At 37.5% G+C, this 19,816-nt stretch overlaps 1 protein-coding gene across 1 annotated transcript in view; it reads left to right on the top strand.

The window, feature by feature from the left end:
• SCLT1 (sodium channel and clathrin linker 1) overlaps positions 1 to 16,870 on the top strand; it is a 225,149-nt gene extending 208,279 nt beyond the window's left edge. Inside the window, exons 19-21 of the mRNA XM_049885324.1 lie at positions 9,170 to 9,248; positions 11,812 to 11,907; positions 16,378 to 16,870. Of these exons, the coding sequence (XP_049741281.1) occupies positions 9,170 to 9,248; positions 11,812 to 11,907; positions 16,378 to 16,440 (238 nt within the window). The 3' untranslated portion in view covers positions 16,441 to 16,870. The remainder of the gene's footprint in view (positions 1 to 9,169; positions 9,249 to 11,811; positions 11,908 to 16,377) is intronic.
• Positions 16,871 to 19,816: the final 2,946 nt, after the last annotated feature.

Below are 19,816 nucleotides of genomic sequence, written 5' to 3' on the forward strand. Positions count from 1 at the left end.
CCCTATGTGACTCTTTTAATACACTGTTGGATCCTGTTATCTAGTATTTTGTTGAGAATTTTTTTCATCTGTATTCATAGGGGATATTGGCCTGTAGTTTTCTTGTGGTATCTTGGTATCAGGGTTATGTTTGCCTCATAGAATGAATTAGAGAGTATTCCTTCTCTGTCTTTTGGAACTCTGAAGAGGGTTAGTGTCAGTTCTTTCCTAAATATTTGGTAGAATTCCCCAGTAAAGCCACATGGTCCAAGACTTTTTGTTGGTACATTATTGATCACTGATTCAATCTCTTCACTTGTTATGAATCTGTTGGGATTTTGTATTTCCTCTTGAGTCAGTTTGGATAGGTTGTGTGCTTCTAAGAATTTGTCTACTTCATCTAGGTTATCTAGTTTGTTGCCGTACTTTGTTCATAGTATTGTCATAATTCTTTTATTTCTATTGGATCAGTTGTACTTTCTTCTATTTAATTTCTTATTTTGGTTATTTGCCTTACAGTCTAGCTAAAGGTTTGTCAATTTTGTTGATCTTTTCAAAGAACCAACTTCTGGTTTTGTTGATTCTCTCTTTGTTTTTCTGTTTTCAATTTTATTTATTTCTGCTCTGATGTTTGTTATTTCCTTTCTTCTGGTAGGTTTAGGCTTAGTTTTCCCTTCTCTTTCTAGCTCTTCTAGTTGTAGAGTTAGGTTTTTGGTTGGCGATATTTCTTGTTTTTTCGTCTAGGCATTTATTGCTGTAAGTTTCCATTTGAGTACTGCTTCACTGCATCCTATAAATTTTGGTATTTGTACTTCCATTTCCATTTGACTGTGAGAAATTTGAGATTTCTCTTTTGATTTCTTCCTTGACCCATTGGTAATTTAATAGTGTGTTGTTTAATTTCCATATGTTTGTATATTTTCCAGGTTTTTTTTTTTTTTCTGTTAATTAATTTCTAGCTGTACTCCATTGTGGTCAAAGAAAATACTTTGTATGATTTCAGTCTTTTTAAATTTATCAAGTAAGATTTGCTGTGTGACCTATCCTGAAGAATGATCTATATGCACTGAAGTAGAATGTATATTGTTGTTGGGTGGAATGGTCTATATATGTCTGTTAAGACTAGTTTGTTCATAGTGCCATTCAGGTCCTCTGTTTCCTTGTCCATCTTCTTTCTAGATGTTCTGTCCAAAATTGAATGTGGTGCTTTGAAGCCTTCAACTATTACTGTAGTGCTATCTGTTTCTCACTTCAGTTCTATCAGTATTTGCTTTATATATTTAGGTGCTTTCCTATGTTGGGTACAAATATATTTATGATTGTTAAATCTTCTTGATGAATTGACCCTTTTATCACTATATAATGCCCAGCTTTATCTCCTTTAACTGACTTTGTCTTAACATCTACTTTATCTAATCTGAAGGTTGCCACCCTAGCTCTCTTTTGATTATTATTTTCATGGATTTTTTTTTTTTTTTTTTTTTTTGTCCTCTCACTTTAAACCTATATGTATCCTTGGATCTAAGGTGTGCCTCTTGTAAACAGCGTATAGTTGGATCATATTTTTTTATCCATTCTGCCACTCTCTGCTTTTTGATTGGAGCATGTAATCCATTTACATTCACTTTAATACCAATAAGAAGTAACTTACTCCTTCCATTTTGTTGTTTTCTGTGTCTTAAGGCATCTTTGTCTTTGTCATTTATGACTGCATGCTTTTGTGTTTTGTTTATTATAGTGAGCCATTTTAGTTCCCTTCTCCTTTCCTTTTATGTACATTTTCTAAATACTTTCTTAGTGGTTACCATGAATATTACATTTAACAGCTTGTATTTATAACAGTCTATGGTAAGTTGGTACCAACTTCAGTAACATCCAAGAAATTCTATACCCATACCATCCCCTCCCCCCCATTTTGTGGTTGTTATCACTAATTATGTTTGTATTTCATGTGCCATATAATGTGATTTTATCTTTGCTTTTTATACATTTGCCATTAAAAAGCATGAAGGACAAAACGATTAGAATTATCAAGCATGAATATCTTATTACTTGCCTTTATACTTATCCATGCAGTTTACTTTATTAGGGATCTTTATTTTTGTGTTTGGCTTTGAATTACTTTCTAGTATCTTTTTTCTTCCATCTGCAGGACTTCCATTGGTATTTTTTATAGGGTCTGATAGATAAAGGAGCCCTGGCAGTACAGTGGTTAAGAGGTGTCTGCTAACCAAAGGTCAGCAGTTCCAAATCCACCAGCCACTCCTTGGCAACCCTACAGGGCAGTTCTACTCTCTCCTGCATGGTGGCTGTGAGTCAAAATTGACTCAATGGCAATGAGTTTGGTTGTTTTTTGGTGGCTGTGAACTCTCTCAGCTTCTGTTTGTCGGGGAATGTTTTAATTTTACCCTCATTCTTGAAGGACAGTTTTGTTGAATATAGTATTCTTGGTTGACATGTTTTTTTTTGCTTTCCTTTTTTTTCTTTCAGTGCTTCAAATATATCATTCCATTGCTTTCTGGCCTCCAGTGTTTCTGGGAGAAATCTGCATTTAACTGTATTGGGGATCCTTTGTTTGAGACTGTCTGCTTCCCTCTCACTGTTTTCAAGATTCTCTCTTTATCCCTACTTTTTGAAATCCTAACTATGATGTCTTGATATAGATCTCTTTGCATTTATCCTGCTTGGAATTCTTTGAGCTCCCTAGATTTGTAGGTTCAAGTACTTTGTCCCGGATTGAATTGCGTCCCCCCGAAATATGTGTGAACTTGACTAGGCCATAATTCCCAGTATTGTGTGGTTGTCCTCCATTTTGCAATCTGATGTAATTGTCCTATGTGTTGTAAATCCTAATCTCTGCCTGTGGGTAATGAGGCAGGATTAGGTTATTTTGAAGAGGGTTATGTTATGTTTGTCAGGTTAATGAGTCAAGATTAGGGTGAGATGCAACACCCTTACTCAGGTCACAGCCCTGATCTAAGGGGAGTTTATCTTACAAGAGATAAAAGGAGAAAGAAGCAAGCAGAGAAGGAGGGACCTCAATACCACCAGGAAGAAGAGATGGGAGCAGAGCCTGTCCTTTGGACCCAGGGTCCCTGTGCCGAGAACTTCCTAGAACCAAGAGACACAGAGACAGAGCTGTAACACCAGAGGTGGCGAGAAGTAGTGGCAGAGAAACAGTGGCAGCAAAACCGGGAGTCAGGCACAAGACAGCACAAGAGCAGACCCACAGAATAAGAGAGAGCTGAATGCCTTTGGGCAGGAGACTTCCTGGCAGAGTGGGGTGCACTTATTGGCAGAGCTAAAGAGCTTTGTAACACTTGCCCACTTTGTAACACTTGTAACACAGGGCAGAGGCCAGGCTAAGAGGCCAAGGAGCTGAGGGCCAGAGAGAGGCCTGCCTGCTAACACGGCTGAGAAGAGGCTGTCCTGATCAACAAGGACCTTCTTCCAGAGTCAACAGAGAGAGATAGCCTTCTCTGCAAGCTGGCACTCTGATTTCAGACTTCTAGCCTCCTAAACTGTGAGAAAATAAATGCTTGTTAAAGCCATCAACTTGTGGTATTTCTGTTATAGCAGCACTAGATAACTAAGACATCTTTCGTCACTTTGGAGAAATTTTCTGTCATTAATTTCTTCAAATATTCTTTCCGTGCCTTTTTCTCTATTGTTACTCTCCTGGAATTCCCATGGCATATATTTTAGTTTTCTTGATGTTGTCCCATAATTCCATTAAACCGTTCTGAGCCTTCTTGAGCCTACATTCTTTTTGCTCTTCAGCCACTGTAATTTTGACTATTTTATCCTCTAATTGGCTGATTCTTTCTTTTGTCCGATTAAGTCCCTTCTTATATTCTTCCGTTGTGTTTCTCATTTCAGTTATTGCCCCTTTCAGTTGCAACATTTCTGTTTGGTTTGGTTTTATCTCTTTTTTTAGAACCTTATTTTGTTCATGCATTGTTTTCCTTATTTCTTTTAGATCTTGGTCTACCTTTTCCCTGAACTCTTTAATTATGTTTAATGTTGTACTATATTATTCCATTCTTTTTATTATTCAGCCTTCCATAGATGTACTTTCGCGCCATTCACCATGTTCATTTGGGTGAGACATCATTTCCCTTTGTGTGTCTTGTGAGTTTATGTTGAGGGCATTGAAATTTTCGAAGATGTTAACTTTCTCAGTTCTTCCCAGTATTTGGTGTTTTTGTCCATGCTACTTTTGGGAAAAAAAAAAACTCTTAGGCAGACAAAACCTTTGGCCTTTGCTTACCATTTCCTGTTCCTCTCTGTGAGAGCTTCTTCTCTCTTCCAGTTTAATCAGTATTCAAAAATCGCAGATCTTGGTTTTCAATTTTTAGTGTCTCCCAAACACACCAGAGAACGCACTGTGGTCACTCTGTCCATCAGCAGACAACCCCATTCAGGCGCGATATCATGTGCTAATCATTCATTCAGTTCACCAGGGGGCACCACCCTCTTTGTTTGTTACTCCCTTCCCTTCTCTGTTTCTGCAGCCACGTTTTCAGTCAGAAAACCCTCACCCAGTAACACCTGCTCAGGACGGGGCATTGCCCTCCAGTTTTCTCAAGGCTTCCCTCACTTCTCTGTGTGGGCTGCTTATTTCTAAGCAGGCATTCAGGGGAGGTACAGGCAGACTTTCCTCCATCTCAGGAGGAGGAGAGGGTGGCACTCCCCAGAAGGACCTCTGAGAGATCTGTCTTGCTGGTTTCAGAGCTCCAATGGCCCTGTGATGGTTGAGAGAGCAGCCTCTACTTAGGTGACCTGCCTCCCGGCTCCACTATAAGGAACCTTCTGTAGGGGTTTGTATCAATCCAGCAGCCAACAGTTACTGGGTGGGGGAGGGCTGTCACACTCTGAATGGACCCCCAGGGAGGTCTCCCTTGTTACTATCAGACCCCCCCCCCATACTATGTTGGCTGTGGGTGTAGCCTCCACTCAAGATGTCTTTTTCCTAGCACATAGCAGCCTCAGTCAGCAGTCCTCAGAGATGACAGGAAGGGGGGGCAGACAAACCTGAACTGATCTCTAGGGAGGTCAGTCCTGTTGGTTTTAGAGGCCTAAGCTATGGGGTATGAAGGGAAGTAGGTAGAGTGCTGACTATGGGAGCAGACTCCACTGCAGGGCATCATCTGTAGCAATTCACAGCAGCCTGGCAGCCACCATGACCAGGTGGGAGAGGGGCTGTCATTGCTCTGATTGGACCCCTAGGGAGGTCTGCCTCGTTGTTATCAGAGTCCCCGCGATAGATTGTTGGTTGTTGAGTGTAGTTTCCTAGCTCACAGCAGTCTCATTCCAGTAGTCCTCAGTGCTAACTGGAAGGAAGAACAGACAAACCCAAACTGACCCCAGAGAGGTCTGCCCTGTTGGGACCTGAATTATGGGGTGTTCAGGGAGGCAGGTAGAGTGCTGCCTATGGGAGCAGACTCCATTGCAGAGACTGTGTGTAGCAATTTGCAGCAGCCTGTGAAGCAAGTCGCCAGGTGGGAGAGGGGTGTCATGCTTTAATCAGGTCCCCAGGAAGGTCTACCTTGTTGCTATCAGAGCCCCCCACCCACCCCTGGTATGTTGGCTGTGAGTACAGCCTCCACTCAAGACACCTGTCTCCTAGCACACAGTAGCCTCAATCAGCAGTCTGAGCACTGACCAGGAGAGGGGGTAGACAGACCCAAACTGACCACCAGGGAGGTCTGTCCTGTTGATTTCAGAGGCCTGAGCTATGGAGGTGCACAGGGACGTGGGTAGGATATTGACTATGGGGGAAGATTCCTCAGGGGCCTTCTGTAGCAATTCACAGTAGCCTTGCAGCTGACAGTGTCCAGGTGGGGGAGGTGCTGGCGAGCTCTAAACAGACCCCTGGGGAGGTCTACCTTCTTGATTTTAGAGCAGAATCTTGGGGTCCTGTCTCTGTGTACAGGCAAAGGGTGTGGTAGTTACGGAAGCAGGCTCTTTTGCTGGGGCTGCTTTCCCAGTTCATGGCAGTCAGCGGCCCACGTGATGGGGTGGGGGGGTGGGGGCAGGGATGGTGGGAGAAGCCGTTTTCCTACCATATGTGACTCGTTGACTCATTGATTCTTGCATGTCTACGGTTCCCCACTCCTGTCCTCTGCTCCCCAATTCAGAGTCCTTCAAAGTTAAGCATTGTTTCTTATTGTATTTGTGGGAGGGGGTTGAACAATGGCCAATTGAAGCTGCCATCTTCCCAGAATCCTGGTTTTTCTTTCCTTTGTTATATTTTATTGGGGATTAGGGGGCAATAATTTTAAGCTGCACAAGATACTTTTAAGTAAACACAAGAATTTATCCTACATTATCACCAAAATGAAGCTAACATAAAACATTTGATTGTGTCTGTCAGAGATTCAATCAATAATAAATACTCAAACTCCTCATAGCCAGTAAACCTGCACTGATGAAACCACTGAGTTAGAATAAGCTGTCCCCCTCTTGACCTGTAAATTCCATAGTGGTAGTGACCATGTGTTTACTGTTACATACCTTGCACCTGACTGTAAAAACCGTTCAGTAAATATTTGTGTAGTTTATTAATTACTTTGTTCTGTCCTATGTGTTCATAACCTAGCCAGAAACTGCTTGCTAATTTTGGCAACTATTCACCAAATATAGCTAACTTGAGAGACTTACCAAGTTTTTAGGCTGTTTGCATGGCTCCTTTGAATAAAATCAAAGTTGAAGTTATTTTCACTGTTACTTTGATGATTGCTTTAAGAAGTAGAAGTAAGCCAAAATGAGATATGATTTCACTCCCACTGGGATGGCTAGGGAGCACTGGTGGCGCAGTGGTTAAACATTTGGCTGCTAACCAAAAGGTCAACAGTTCGAATCCACCAGCTGCTCCTTGGAAACCCAATGGAGCAGTTGTACTATGTCCGATAGGGTCACTATGAATCAGAACCAACTTGATGGCAATGGGTTTGGCTTCATTTAGGATGGCTAAGTTAAAAAATATATATATAACAAATTTTGGCAAGGATATGGGAAAATTAGAACCTTGTCCATTGATGGTGATAATGCAAAATAGTACAACCGTTGTGTAAAACAATGTGGCGGTTCCTCAAAAAACTAGAACTACGATACAACCCAACAATTCTCCTAGGTATATACTCAAGAGATTTGAAAGCAGAGACTCAAACAGACTTGTACACCAGTATTCATCTCAGCACTATTCACAATAGCCAAAATGTGGAAACAACCTAAATGGCCATGACTAGACGAATGGATAAACAAAATGTGGTGCGTACATACAATGGAATACTCCTCAGCCAGTGGAAGAAATGAAGCTTTGTTACGTGCTACAATATGGGTGGAGCTGGAAAACATTGTGTGAGTTTAATAATTCAGTCACAAAAAGACAAATATTATATGACCTCACTTATATAAAAAGACAAGAAAAGGCAAATGAATAAAGACCAAAGTTTCCTAGTGGGTACCTGCGGCAGGAGGGAGGGAGAATGGGAGAGTTAACGGTGATGGAAAAATCACATTGATTAATGGTAGGGTTATGCAGCTGATTATTGTAATTGCTGTCAAAAAGCTTTACACCTGTGAAGAGTTGGCAAAAATCGCATGATAGATATATTTACAACAATGACAAAAAAAAAAAAAATAGCTGCTGAGGCTGCTTATGTACAACCAAAAACCTCGTGGGATTTTGTTCCTTAGTTTGGAGGTTTCGGGTCGTGATTTCATGGGACATCCCAGTTAATTGGCCTAATAACATGTTTAGTATTTCTGTTCTATCTCCTAGTTTGCTGGGTGGTACCTGGGGTCTTAAAAGGTTGCAAGCTGCCATCCAATGCACAGCAATTGGTCTCTATTCACCTGGAGCAACAGAGGAAGGAGAGTTAGGAATAGGAGGAGGAAATGGAATGTGTAGCTAATTGCCTCCGTGAACAACTGCCTCCTTTGCCATGAGACCAGAAGAACTGGATGGTGCCTGGCTACCATTACTAACATTTTGATCAAAGATTTTATAGACTAATCCTGACCAAAAGGGGGAAAATGCAGAAGAGAATTATAAACACACAGTGGACTCCAGACTTTCTAAAGCTGTGGAGGCTGAATGAACCCTTGAAACTATTCTCTGAGATAATGTTTAAACCTTAAACTGAAAATATCCCCTGAAGTCTTCTTAAAACCAAACAATAGTTTAGCTTAACTAATAAAAAAAATGTCTGCCCTGAGCATTATGCTCTTTTAAGAACTGTGTGGGATCAAAGTGACAACAGTAACTCGAAAGATTGGATAGAAACCTTAGGGGCCAGTGAGTTTATGTTAATGGGGGAGGAACAACTCAGAAAAAGAGGGTGAGAGTGGCTGCACAACTCAAATAATGTAAATCAGTGTCACTGAATTGTAAATGTAGAAACTGTTAAATTGGTATATATTTTACTACGTATATTCTCATAACAACAAAATAAAATTTTAAAAAAAGAAGTTCAGAGGATAAAAACCAGGTTTCAATTAACTATTTTTATACTCAGAAATTGATTTGATATATTCGTTCTGAATTGGGTTTTTTTATTTATTTATTTTTTTTTTTAAAAACTACACTGAATCTGCTCTTAACCTGGGGCTTTAAATGATCTTTGGCAAAAAAGCAATAAAAGGCTTATATAATGAGCAACAACAACAACAAAAATAGAAGACAGGTTCTTTTTATAATTCCAGCTAATCCAGCATAAAGGATATAAATACATAAATACCAATGCTGAGCACACTATATTGAAATGATGTTGGAATGATTAACGTTATCTTAAATTTACACAATTTCACCTCCTTTAAGAAGCATTGTATATGAATCTTCAAAATGCATACTATAAGAAGCACAGTACCCTATGAGTTTTATAATAACAAATACTGCATATATTGAATATGAATGGATTTTCATTTTAATGCCTAATAACATCTCAAGATAAGAATATTGAAGACAATTGCACTTTTAAAATATATGTGCATTTTATGAAGAAATGAATGAACCTTTTGAGATATGGTCTATCAACGAGTGTCTTTATTTTGTAGAGCAGGATGACACTTTTTGTTCAAAACATAAACACGTATCTTACTGATAAAGATTCTGTTTTGTTAGATTTTGAACAATAATATTAAAGGCTTTTTTTTCTTTTCTATTTTATTCTCTTTTGCTTAATAGGAGTGAGCTGAGTCGACAGAAACTTCATACCCAAGAGCTGCTTTCTCAGCTGGAAATGGCAAATGAAAAGGTAGTTGAGGTAAGATAAGCACTCTCCAGGGAAGTGCTTTCAACCACAGCTGGAAACACATGTTACAGATTTTTACCTGAGCCAAGTCCAAATTAATTCTCTACTTGGAAATGTCCGTACAGATTTAAGTATTTCTTGTGGAAATCATCCATAAGCCTAAAAGTCCACACTTAACGTAATGTGAATAAAAGCTTTGAAAGTCAGCAATTCATCATAATATAAATGATAAAAGGCAGAGCTCCTATAATCCGACAGGCGATCCTTCGAAGCCCTGTGTGGCAGTTCTACTGTGTCCTGTAGGGTCGCTATGAGTCGGAACTGACTCGACGGCACTGGGCACTGGGCACTGGGTTAGTATAACTTATGCAGTGTTTCAGAGACTATGCTAGGATCCTCTTTATTCCTATGCACATATCTAAGACTATTCTTTTTAAACCCCTTCGTCTTGTTTTAATCGATCACAAAAGACATGTAGAAAACACATTTGCCTATTGGAATGTTAAAATACCCATTTAGATTGATACCTTAGAACTAAATATAGCAAGAATTCATCCTTTTTTTTTCTTTGAGGCTTTAAAAAAATGGACAATTTCTAGAGTACGATTGGGCTTTTTAGAATTCTAGTTCTTCATTTGTTATTCTTTGAATGTGTTTGTTGGAATTCCGTTAGTAGAATATATGGTGCACTGCCTCTTTGTGGCTTGCTATGGCTATGGAAGCCCGGATGAAATCGTTCCTCGTAAGCATCATAGCATTATGAATTGATATGAGCCATTTAGAAAACAATTAAACAAGAGCCATTAAAATACTCTTTGATGCAGCTTCCACTTCCAGGAATCTGTTCTAAGGAAATAATTTAAAATATGAGAAATTTTAAAAGGAAAATATTTAGCCCAGTAATGTTAATATTGGAAGATCAAAAGCAATCAAAATGATCATTTGAAAAGGAACGGTTGCCTATATTATGATTCACTCAGCCTGGATTATTCCTTAACCATTATGTTGGCAGTATGAAAAAATATGCATTATATGTATTCTGATTTTAACTGTGGAAAATGATAATTATAGATGATGGAATTTTTTTCCTGAAGTTTTCTTTAATGTTATGATGTGCCTCTTAAAATTTAAGACTATGTAGTTAAACATCTTGGTAAATTGGAACAGCCAATATAGTTCTCTTCATAAATTTTAATTTTTGCTTCTGGGCATAACTGTAATAAGCTCATTTTAACAGGGTGCTGGTATTTCAATATTTTATATTACGAGGCATGATATCCACTGTTATCACTTGTATTTTAGGACATAGAAACTATCTATCTAGTTCTTCACAGAAAGTGTGTTTTTCTTGCCATTATTGATTCGGCTTATATTATTCTCTCAGTTAAGATAAGTGGCAGAAAAGCTGTATAACAAGTCTAGTTGTACAAAAATATTTTTTTAGGAAAGTCTGTGCATGTAATATGGACATGATATATACAAGCTAACAATGCCAATTAAAATGGAGCCATAAGGCCAGACTTAGAAGTCAGACAGATTAAGAAAAAGTTAAAATAAATGCTCGTTTCTAGAGCTATGCCACTAATATTTTACACTGCTTTAGGCTGCTTATATGTGCAGCCATCAGATGCACAATAACCAGACTGTTAAGTGTGGAGAGGGATAAAACATTTTAAAATTGATAGATTCTTTGGACTTATCTGCACAAGGCATGTTGTGACAAATTTGTATTCATTATGCTAAATAATTCTGTTGACCCTAATACCTGTTGCTGTCGAGTCCATTCCAACTCTTAGCAACCCTACAGGACAAAGTAGAATTTCCCCATAGTGTTACCAAGGAGCGGCTGATGGATTCAAACTGCAGACCTTTCGGTTAGCAGCCCAGCTCTTAACCACTGTGCCGTCAGGGTTCCATTGACCCTAATAGCCCCTGGAATATACAAAATGTTGGGGAAGGTACTGAAACAGAGTTTTATCCTTTTTTATAATACCTTTAGCATATAAATCATTTAAGACAAGGCTCGTTTTAAAAATCAGGATTCCTGGAATGGATACTTTCTGTTCTTCAAAATTTAGTGATGGTGATTTCACAGTTTCCCTAGAAGCTTGCCCCTGCACAGTGGTTCTCAAACCAGCAGCAGCAGCATCAAGTAGGGACTTAGTAGAAATGCAGACCCCCAGGCCCTATCCCAGACATACCGAACCCGAATCTCTGGTTGTGAGGCCCAGCGATCTGCGTTTTCACAAACTGGGTGATTCTGAAACACTACTCTAGCATCTCAAGTCTTATTCTTAACTTCTGATTTACATTTAACATCACTTTGCTCCTGAATTTGTTCATTCACTTTCTTTGGTAAAAAAAAAAAAAAAAAATGATAATAATGCCTTCAGAATATAAAAGCAACTTCAGACTTTGAAGCTCAGAACTTGAAATATAAACTTGGAGATACATTATCTTTGCAGTTTATAAGTGGTAAAATGATGTCCAGATTTTTCACTGATTATTCCACAAAACATCTCCATGTCACGTGTGGTCTCTAACTTGTTTGTTTTATGTTGTCTCCCCTTAACAGAATGAAAAGTTAATTCTAGAGCATCAAGAAAAAGCCAACAGACTTCAAAGGCGTCTAAGTCAGGCCGAACAGAGAGCTGCTTCAGCTTCACAGCAGGTAGGGGGCATCCTCATTACCCCTAGATGAGAAATGGTCTGAGTAGGTCAAAGATAAAAAAGTTCCCCGGAAGTTTACAAAAAACTAATATTTTTATTTGATTAAACTATTTTTTTTTTCCTTTTTTTAATTGTGCTTTAAGGGATTAAACTATTTTCAGACAGTCCTTTTAACATTTGAGGTAAGCTTTAGAAACAGAAACTTGTTATCCTCCAAGTTGACATCTAAATCTAGAACTGTATTGTCCAGTATGGTAGCCACTAGCCAGAGGTGGTTATTTAAATTGAAATTAATTAAACTTAAATAAAATTAAAAATTCAGATCCTTGGTCACACTAGTCACACTTCAAGTGCTCAGTAGCCACATGTAGCTATGGCTACCATATTGGACGACATAGGTGTAGAACGTTTCTGTCATCACAAAAAGTTCTATTTGATAGCACTACTCCAGAATTATGTTGTGTCTAAAACTAGGCAGACAGCCACTGACAGAATGTAACAGTTCAAATTGTACTACCTTCATTTTCATTATAGTTTTTAAATGGAAAAAAACTACTGGGCTTACAGGTTAAAAGCTACATTTAATGCACATTTGTGTATGACATATAAATAGAAAATACAATAAAAATGTTGTCCAATGGGGAATAGAGTAGAAAACACAGAACATCTATGAAATACTAGGGAATAATTTCTCATAATGCACAAACACATCATGTAAATGAAATGGTCATTTGTTCTAAAGTAGGAGCAGTGTTCCCTCCTATTAGGAACCAAGTGAGACCAGCTCAGTTATTGTAAAAATAGGCCAGAAAGAGGCAATGAAAATATATAGGTAGTTACTATATTATTAATTACATTTGGTTATGTGTATTGTTTCAAGAAAAATTGATGTTATTTTTAGCTACTACAGCATCTTATACATAATAAAATCAAAACCGAAGCAAACCCATTGCCATCGAGTCTATTCTGGACCATATAGGACAGAATAGAAATGCCCCATAGAGTTTCCAAGGAGCAGCTGGTGGATTTGAACTGCTGAACTTTTGGTTAGCAGCCGAGCTCTTAACCACTGCACCACAAGGCCTCCAATACATAGTGAATCAATTCTAAATATTCATTGTTCATGATGTTTATAGATTTTTTTGAAATCCACTTCTGGGGTGAATATGGCATAGCACTTAAAGAAAATCCAGTAATAATTTGCCCTACTGTTCCCCTCCCTCTTGAGAGTACTTATAGCCTTGTCAAATAATTTTTAATTTCCTCTGACGTGTATTTAATTAATTAATCATCATGAATTCATTCTTTCATTTAGATTGTAAGGTAACAGGCATCAAGGTGTACTGGGCAGTATCTTAAGAGTATGTGGTTTGGTGTCAGGCAAATTGCCTGGTGCCATTAAGTAGCCATGTGACTTTGTACAATTTTAACTTCTATAAGCCTCAGTTTCCTCACATTTAATTTAGGTTTAATATACCTCCCTCATACAGTTATTGAAGGGCCCAAGGAGCTAACATGTGTAAAGCATTTAGTGTAGTCATTAAATGGTAAATAGATAAGTAGATGGACATTTAAGGAATTAAATTTCTATATAACAATCTATAAAGCTTCAGGTTTACCTTGTTCTAAGGGATATGATAAATAAAATGTCTACTTAAAATCAAACTATCTTGAGTTCTATAGAACAAAGGGTCCAGTTACAGAACCTTAATTATATGATCCAATTAACATCCAGTTTAGTCTCCTCCCTGTCAGAATTAAACCTGAACAGTCCAAGGCAGATGTGTCTCGTGTTATTTAAACTCTCCAGTGGCAAATATTCCACCATTCTCCTTGTGTACCCTTTATATAAATTATATATATATATATATATAAAATTTTATTTTGTTGTTGAGAATAGACACAGCAAAACATATACCAATTCAACAGTTTCTACATGTACCATTTAGTGGCATTGATTACATTCTTCGAGTTGTGTAGCCATTCTTACCTTCGTTGTCTGAGTTATTCCTCTCCTGTTAACATAAATTCACTGCCCCCTAAGGCTCCTATCTAATCTTTCAAGTTGCTGTTGTCAGTTTGATCCCATATAGATAGTTCTTCAAAGAGCGTAATACTCAGGGCAGACGTATTTTTTTTTTACTAGTGAAGCTAAACCATTATTTGGTGTTAAGAAGACTCCAGGTGGTATTTTTGTTATAAGGTTTAAAGATTATCTCAGGGCAGTAGTTTCAGGGGTTGATCCAACTACCATGGCTCCAGTAAGTCTGGAGTCCATGAGAATTTGAAATTCTGATAAGCCTCTTTTTTTTTTTTTTTTTTTTAATGTATTGTCAATAGCCACTTCACAAATTTTTCTGTCACAAATTTTTCCTCTTTCTGATTCTGTTCTTATTTGAAGATGGAAAATAATTATTCAGCTTTCTCCCCATACAGAAAAAGGAATTTCTTCCCTAGAGTTAATATTTTTTCCATTTTAAATGAGCCCAACTCCTAAAAACTTTCTTTATAAGATACATGTTCAGTTTTTTTAAATACTTATTTTTGCCTTCTCTGAATCCTTTCTAATTTCCCCACTTCGCTCTAAAAATTGGAAACCGGTACTAGAAATAACATCCTACTAAGGGCCTGATATTTTATGAGATGAAAGGAATTAAGAAATCATTACTGTCTCTAACATGTCAAACATCCTGTCGCTGGTTTGGGACAATCCTTGCATTGTACTGACGCAGTCATGCTCTACTGTACTGCTCTGATTAACTTCTTTTATGCATTCTTCGTCCATCTCTGAACAAATGAATGTGTTCTAAGTGTATCACTCTGAACCATTGAATGCTAGGCTGTTCTTTTGACAGCATGGCATTTTTTAAATCAGTATACCAAAAAAAAAAGAAAAAACAAACCCACTGTCGTTGAGTTGATTCCAACGCATAGTGCGACCCCATGGGGTTTCCAAGGTTGTGAATCTCTATGGAAGCAGACTACTGCATCTTTCTCCTGAAAAGCCGCTAGTGGTTTTAAACCGCTGACCTTTTGGTTAGCAGTTGCTCCTTTTTACCACTGCCCCACCAGGCCCCTCTGGTGAAGCCTTTTTAAGCAAGAACATAAAAACCTAGAAGCTACTGAAAAAAAAGAAAAAAGATTAATAAATCTGATCACATAAATTTCAGAACTCTGCACAGAAGAAAAAGTCATAAAGTCAAATGACAAAGAAAAATATTTGTAATACATATGAGAAAAGGCTAATATCTTAAATACATACGAAGAGTGCTAAGTCAACAAGAAAAAAGTGCTGTAATCCAGTAGGCAAAGGGGTAAAGGAAATTCACAGATAAAGATAGATCATGGCTTTTAAACATTTAAAAAAATCTTCATCCTCACCCATATAAGACAGACACAAATTTACTGTAATCGTGTATTACTTTTCACCTACCAGATCATGAAGCTTGGTAATATATTGTGCTGGCACTTTCACACATCACTGATACAGGTGTTCACTGGTACAGCCCCTTTGGAGCACAGTTTGGTAGTGTCACTCAGAAATTATAAATGTATATATTCTTTGACCTAGGAGTTCTAAGAATTTACTCTGCAGGTGATATTCTTGCATATGGGTGCGTCTATGTAAGGAAGAATGTAAAACTGTGAATTTCAGTATTGTCTATAATTTCAAAAGATTAGAAACCATTTAAATGCCCACACATAGCAGGCCAGCGAAATTATAGTCTACCCATACAGTGGTATAGTATGCAGTTGTTAAGAGGAATAAAATAGATCTAATATGGAACTATTTTTAAGGTAGATTGTCTACAGGGAAAAAAAAAAAAGATGAAAAGTGCATATAGTACTTTTATGTTTAAAATAAAAAGGGGTCAGTGAATATATACATATATTCTCATTTGGAATATTTCTAAATATGTACTTAGAAATAGTGGTCGTACCTGGAGAGAAAGCTATGGAATGAAGGACAACAATGGGAAAGAGACTTCGGTTATCCTGTGTATTCTTCTGTACCATTTGATTTTTTTTATCGTGTGTATGTTACCAACCCCAACTAATATTTAAGGATTATTTTCCTGTTAGACTTTTCTTACTATGTCCAGTCATCATCTTTTTATTACCAGCCCTCCATTGTGCTAGCCCGTATTTAGTTTGTGTTTTAGATACTTTTCTGATTAACTTTAATCTAGGTATTTTTCGTCCACATATGGGGTATGTTTGGGAATTCTTAGTATATCACTCTGAGCTATGTAATGTCACATTGTCCTTTCACGTACAGTTCCCAAATGTAACACGTTTTAAGTCTCAAGAGTAAAATAGAAATGAGCACAAAAAGTGACCTTTGTTAAGACCCCTTCCATTGGGAAGATTATTTTCAATAATTTTAGGCTGTGATGCATTGTACTTTGTGTTAGTCTAAGATTTTCTGTAGAAAAAGTAACTACTTACTGATTGTTTATTTTAATTGCAGCTCAGTGTGATTACAGTGCAGAGAAGAAAAGCTGCCTCCATGATGAATCTGGAAAATATTTAAAAGTACTCATAGTTCATTCACAGCACTTTAGAGTTGGGAGAGCTGTTGGACTAGAAGTGTATTGAAATGATAAAGCCTGCAGAGAATGGTTAGGCTTGTGTCATTTTGCATAAACATTTTCCATTCTGTTTTGAGGGTTATTGGAAAACAAAACAGTGACAGCTTCCTGTAAGTGAAGAAAATATAATCCTATATTGAGCTTCAGTGGAGAATAAAGCCAGCTGAGAAGAAATCATTGCCTTCATCAACGTGTCTATTTTTTAATTCCCCCTTTTTCCCTTGGAAGAACATAATAATTTTCAAACCATACTCATCATGAGAGGTTTTCAGAAAATGCTAGAATTTTAATACTTCAGGTTCCAAGATTTGAGAATTTTATATCTAATTGTTAGTCCTAACTCATTTTTAAAGTTCCTAAGTATCAATTTTCCATTATGAACTCATAAATGTAATAAATTATGCACTTTCTAAAATGATGCTGTCATGTATTTTAATGTATAATTGCAGTAATTCATTTTTAACTTACAAAGATTCCAGTATTTATAGAACTTGATATCTAAGAATTTGGAAGATTTTTTTTTTTTTTTTCCTGCTACTACTCAAAGCAATACTAATCAAATGGATATTTTAGGTTCTGAGAATGCAGATTTAAAAAATCCAGATAGAAGATAATGAATTTGAGTTTTAGGTAACATGAAAACATCCATGTGCAGATATTCAGCCAGCAGCTGGAAGTTGAGGACTGGTGCCTTCAGATGGGACAGTCTTAGGAGTCTTTGGCATGTAGCTGAGAATTGAAGCTTTGGAAATACAGGGTCTTGGCCTTGGGGCCTTATGTGCTGTGGTTAGCTTACCTGTTCAGCCTCTTCCCATACCACTCTCCCCCTCCATTTCTTGTGCTCAACCCATGATGGCTTTGGTTTTAGTTCTGTCAATACATCGTCCTCCTTCCCACCTCTGGGTCCCTGCTTAAACTGTTCCATTTACACGTTCTTCACACCTCTATGCAAAGGCCACTTCCTCAGAGGAGCCTTCCCTAGCCTCCAGATGAGGTTGTTGTTGTTGTTGGGTGCTACTGAGTCAGTTCTCACTCATAACAACCCCATGTGATGAGTAGAACTACCCCATAGGGTTTTCTTGGCTGATTCCAACTCATAGCAATCCTATAGGACCGAGTAGTTCTCCCGTATTATATTGCTCTTAATAGTGTGCCATATTTTTCCTTCATAGCACTTAAGAAGATTTGTAATTAATTCTTTTTTGAATGTTTTCTTTCATGTCATCTCCTCCCCAATAGACCACAAGCTCCCTGAGAGCGGGAGTCATGTTTACGGTCATTCGTCATTGTATCCTTAACACCTAACACAGTTCCTTGGACATGGAGGGTATTAGTGACTGTTTGTTCACAATGTGAAAGAGAGTTTTCAAGGACAGGACCTGAGGAAAATGTCTCAATTTTTTGAATGAGCTCTGGAAGAAGAATCACTGAAGGAGACTGAATAAGATCAATGAGAAGGTGATCAAGAAAATTATAATAAACACTACACCCAAAAAGCCAAACCCACTGCCGTCAAGTCGATTCCAACTCAGCAACCCTATAGTAGAACTGCCCCATAGGGCTTCCAAGGAGCAGCTGGGGGATTCGAACTGCTGACCTTTTGTTTAGCAGCAGAGCTCGTAACCACTGCACCACCAGGGTGCCAATAAACTCTAAAGAAGGGAGGAAATCTGATCTTATTAAGTAGGAGGGTGGAAATAGTTAATACTGTCAAATAAGAGATCAGACCAAACATACAAACATGTCAATTAAGTGACAATTGAATAGGAAGTGTTTTTTTCGTTTGATTCTCTAAATTCTTTCCCATGTCACTCACAGCCTAATTTCCATGTAGCAACGATTATATTCCTACCCATGTTTATAGAACATAGAATTTATTTTAAAGAAGCCTTAATTAAAGATTAGAATTATGTTTGCCCAAAAAATGAGATTGTGGGAGAAAGCACTTCAGGAACTAGCATCCTAGACGAAAGGGATGTACATATTATTCTTACCCTTTTTCAAAAACAAAACCTACCTCTCCCACATTCTTTTCTGTGAGGTAAAATCTCAGAACATAGGCACTTTTGCCAAACTTTGGCCATAGGCAACTACTCTTCAAATTCCAGCGTGAATATCTTCTTCTCCCAGTTGGATCCCCTTCATGCTAGATATTCTCCAAGGTAAGGATAAACCAAAAAAAAAACCCAAACCCATTGTCTTCAAGTCCGTCCCAACTCATGGAGACCCATGCATTACCGAGCAGAACAGCTCCATAGGGTTTTCTTGTCTTCTGTAATCTGAGGAAGAAAGATTGCCAGGCCTTTCTTCTTCAGCACCACTGGGTAGGTTTGAACCACCAACCGTTAGGTTAGTAGTAAAGCACAAACTGTGCCACCCAGGGACCTTAGGGGAAGAATAGGCTACTAATATTCAGATAATATGCCTTATTGACTTCTGTTTAATTTGAACAACCTAAAGCTATGTTGAACAACAGAACTGAACGTGTATGGTTATTTGTCTTTTGCAAATGTTTGTTAGTAAATAATTTTTAATGTAAAAATATAGTGGAGTTTTTTTAACATTTCTCATATTGGCCAGCCTTGATTTCATTTACACAGACAGTATCATTTATTCTGTGAACTGTGTTTTAGGAGATAGGGGAAATGAATAGGAAAGACAGAAAGAAAATGATATAAAGCTGAAGTTGGGGACAATACAACTAGATCATTTTGTTTATTTGTGTTTCTTCGTTGTATCTCCCTGAGGAAGAAAGGAGATATGAATGCCTCCTTTTTTCTTTGTATACAAATATGCAAATTGGGGCAGCCAACAATCTTCTAATTTCTCCTCTGGCGTCAGAGCTATAGCTATCCCAAAGATGGGAGAACATCAACAACAATTCAGTCATTTGTTTGTTCAGCAAATACTGAATATTTCATAGCTGCACAGTCTGCCAAGCCAACTCTTAGACAACTCAGGGAAGAGTGGGAAAACACGTTAAACATTTTACTGTGTATTCTGTTCTTTAATCATAATGTGTTTTATCATTTTTTTCAAAATGTGTGATGAGAATTTTTTGCAAAATTTTTATCAAAAATAATGATTAACTTTTAGTTTATTTAAAAATGTACATATACATAAAAAAAATACACATATGTAGATAGAAATACAGAGATATCTGTCTAAAGAGAGAACCTACAATACCCTAAAGTTATGTATAAAACCTGTCCCTTACCAGCCATTAAAACTTATAAAACTATGTAGCTTTTGTGATAATATACTGTTACTATTTATATAAAGAACTAAATAAACATAAATATGTATATACTTAGATAA

Source organism: Elephas maximus, chromosome 5 (genome assembly GCF_024166365.1).
Source record: "Elephas maximus indicus isolate mEleMax1 chromosome 5, mEleMax1 primary haplotype, whole genome shotgun sequence".
Taxonomy (NCBI): domain Eukaryota; kingdom Metazoa; phylum Chordata; class Mammalia; order Proboscidea; family Elephantidae; genus Elephas; species Elephas maximus.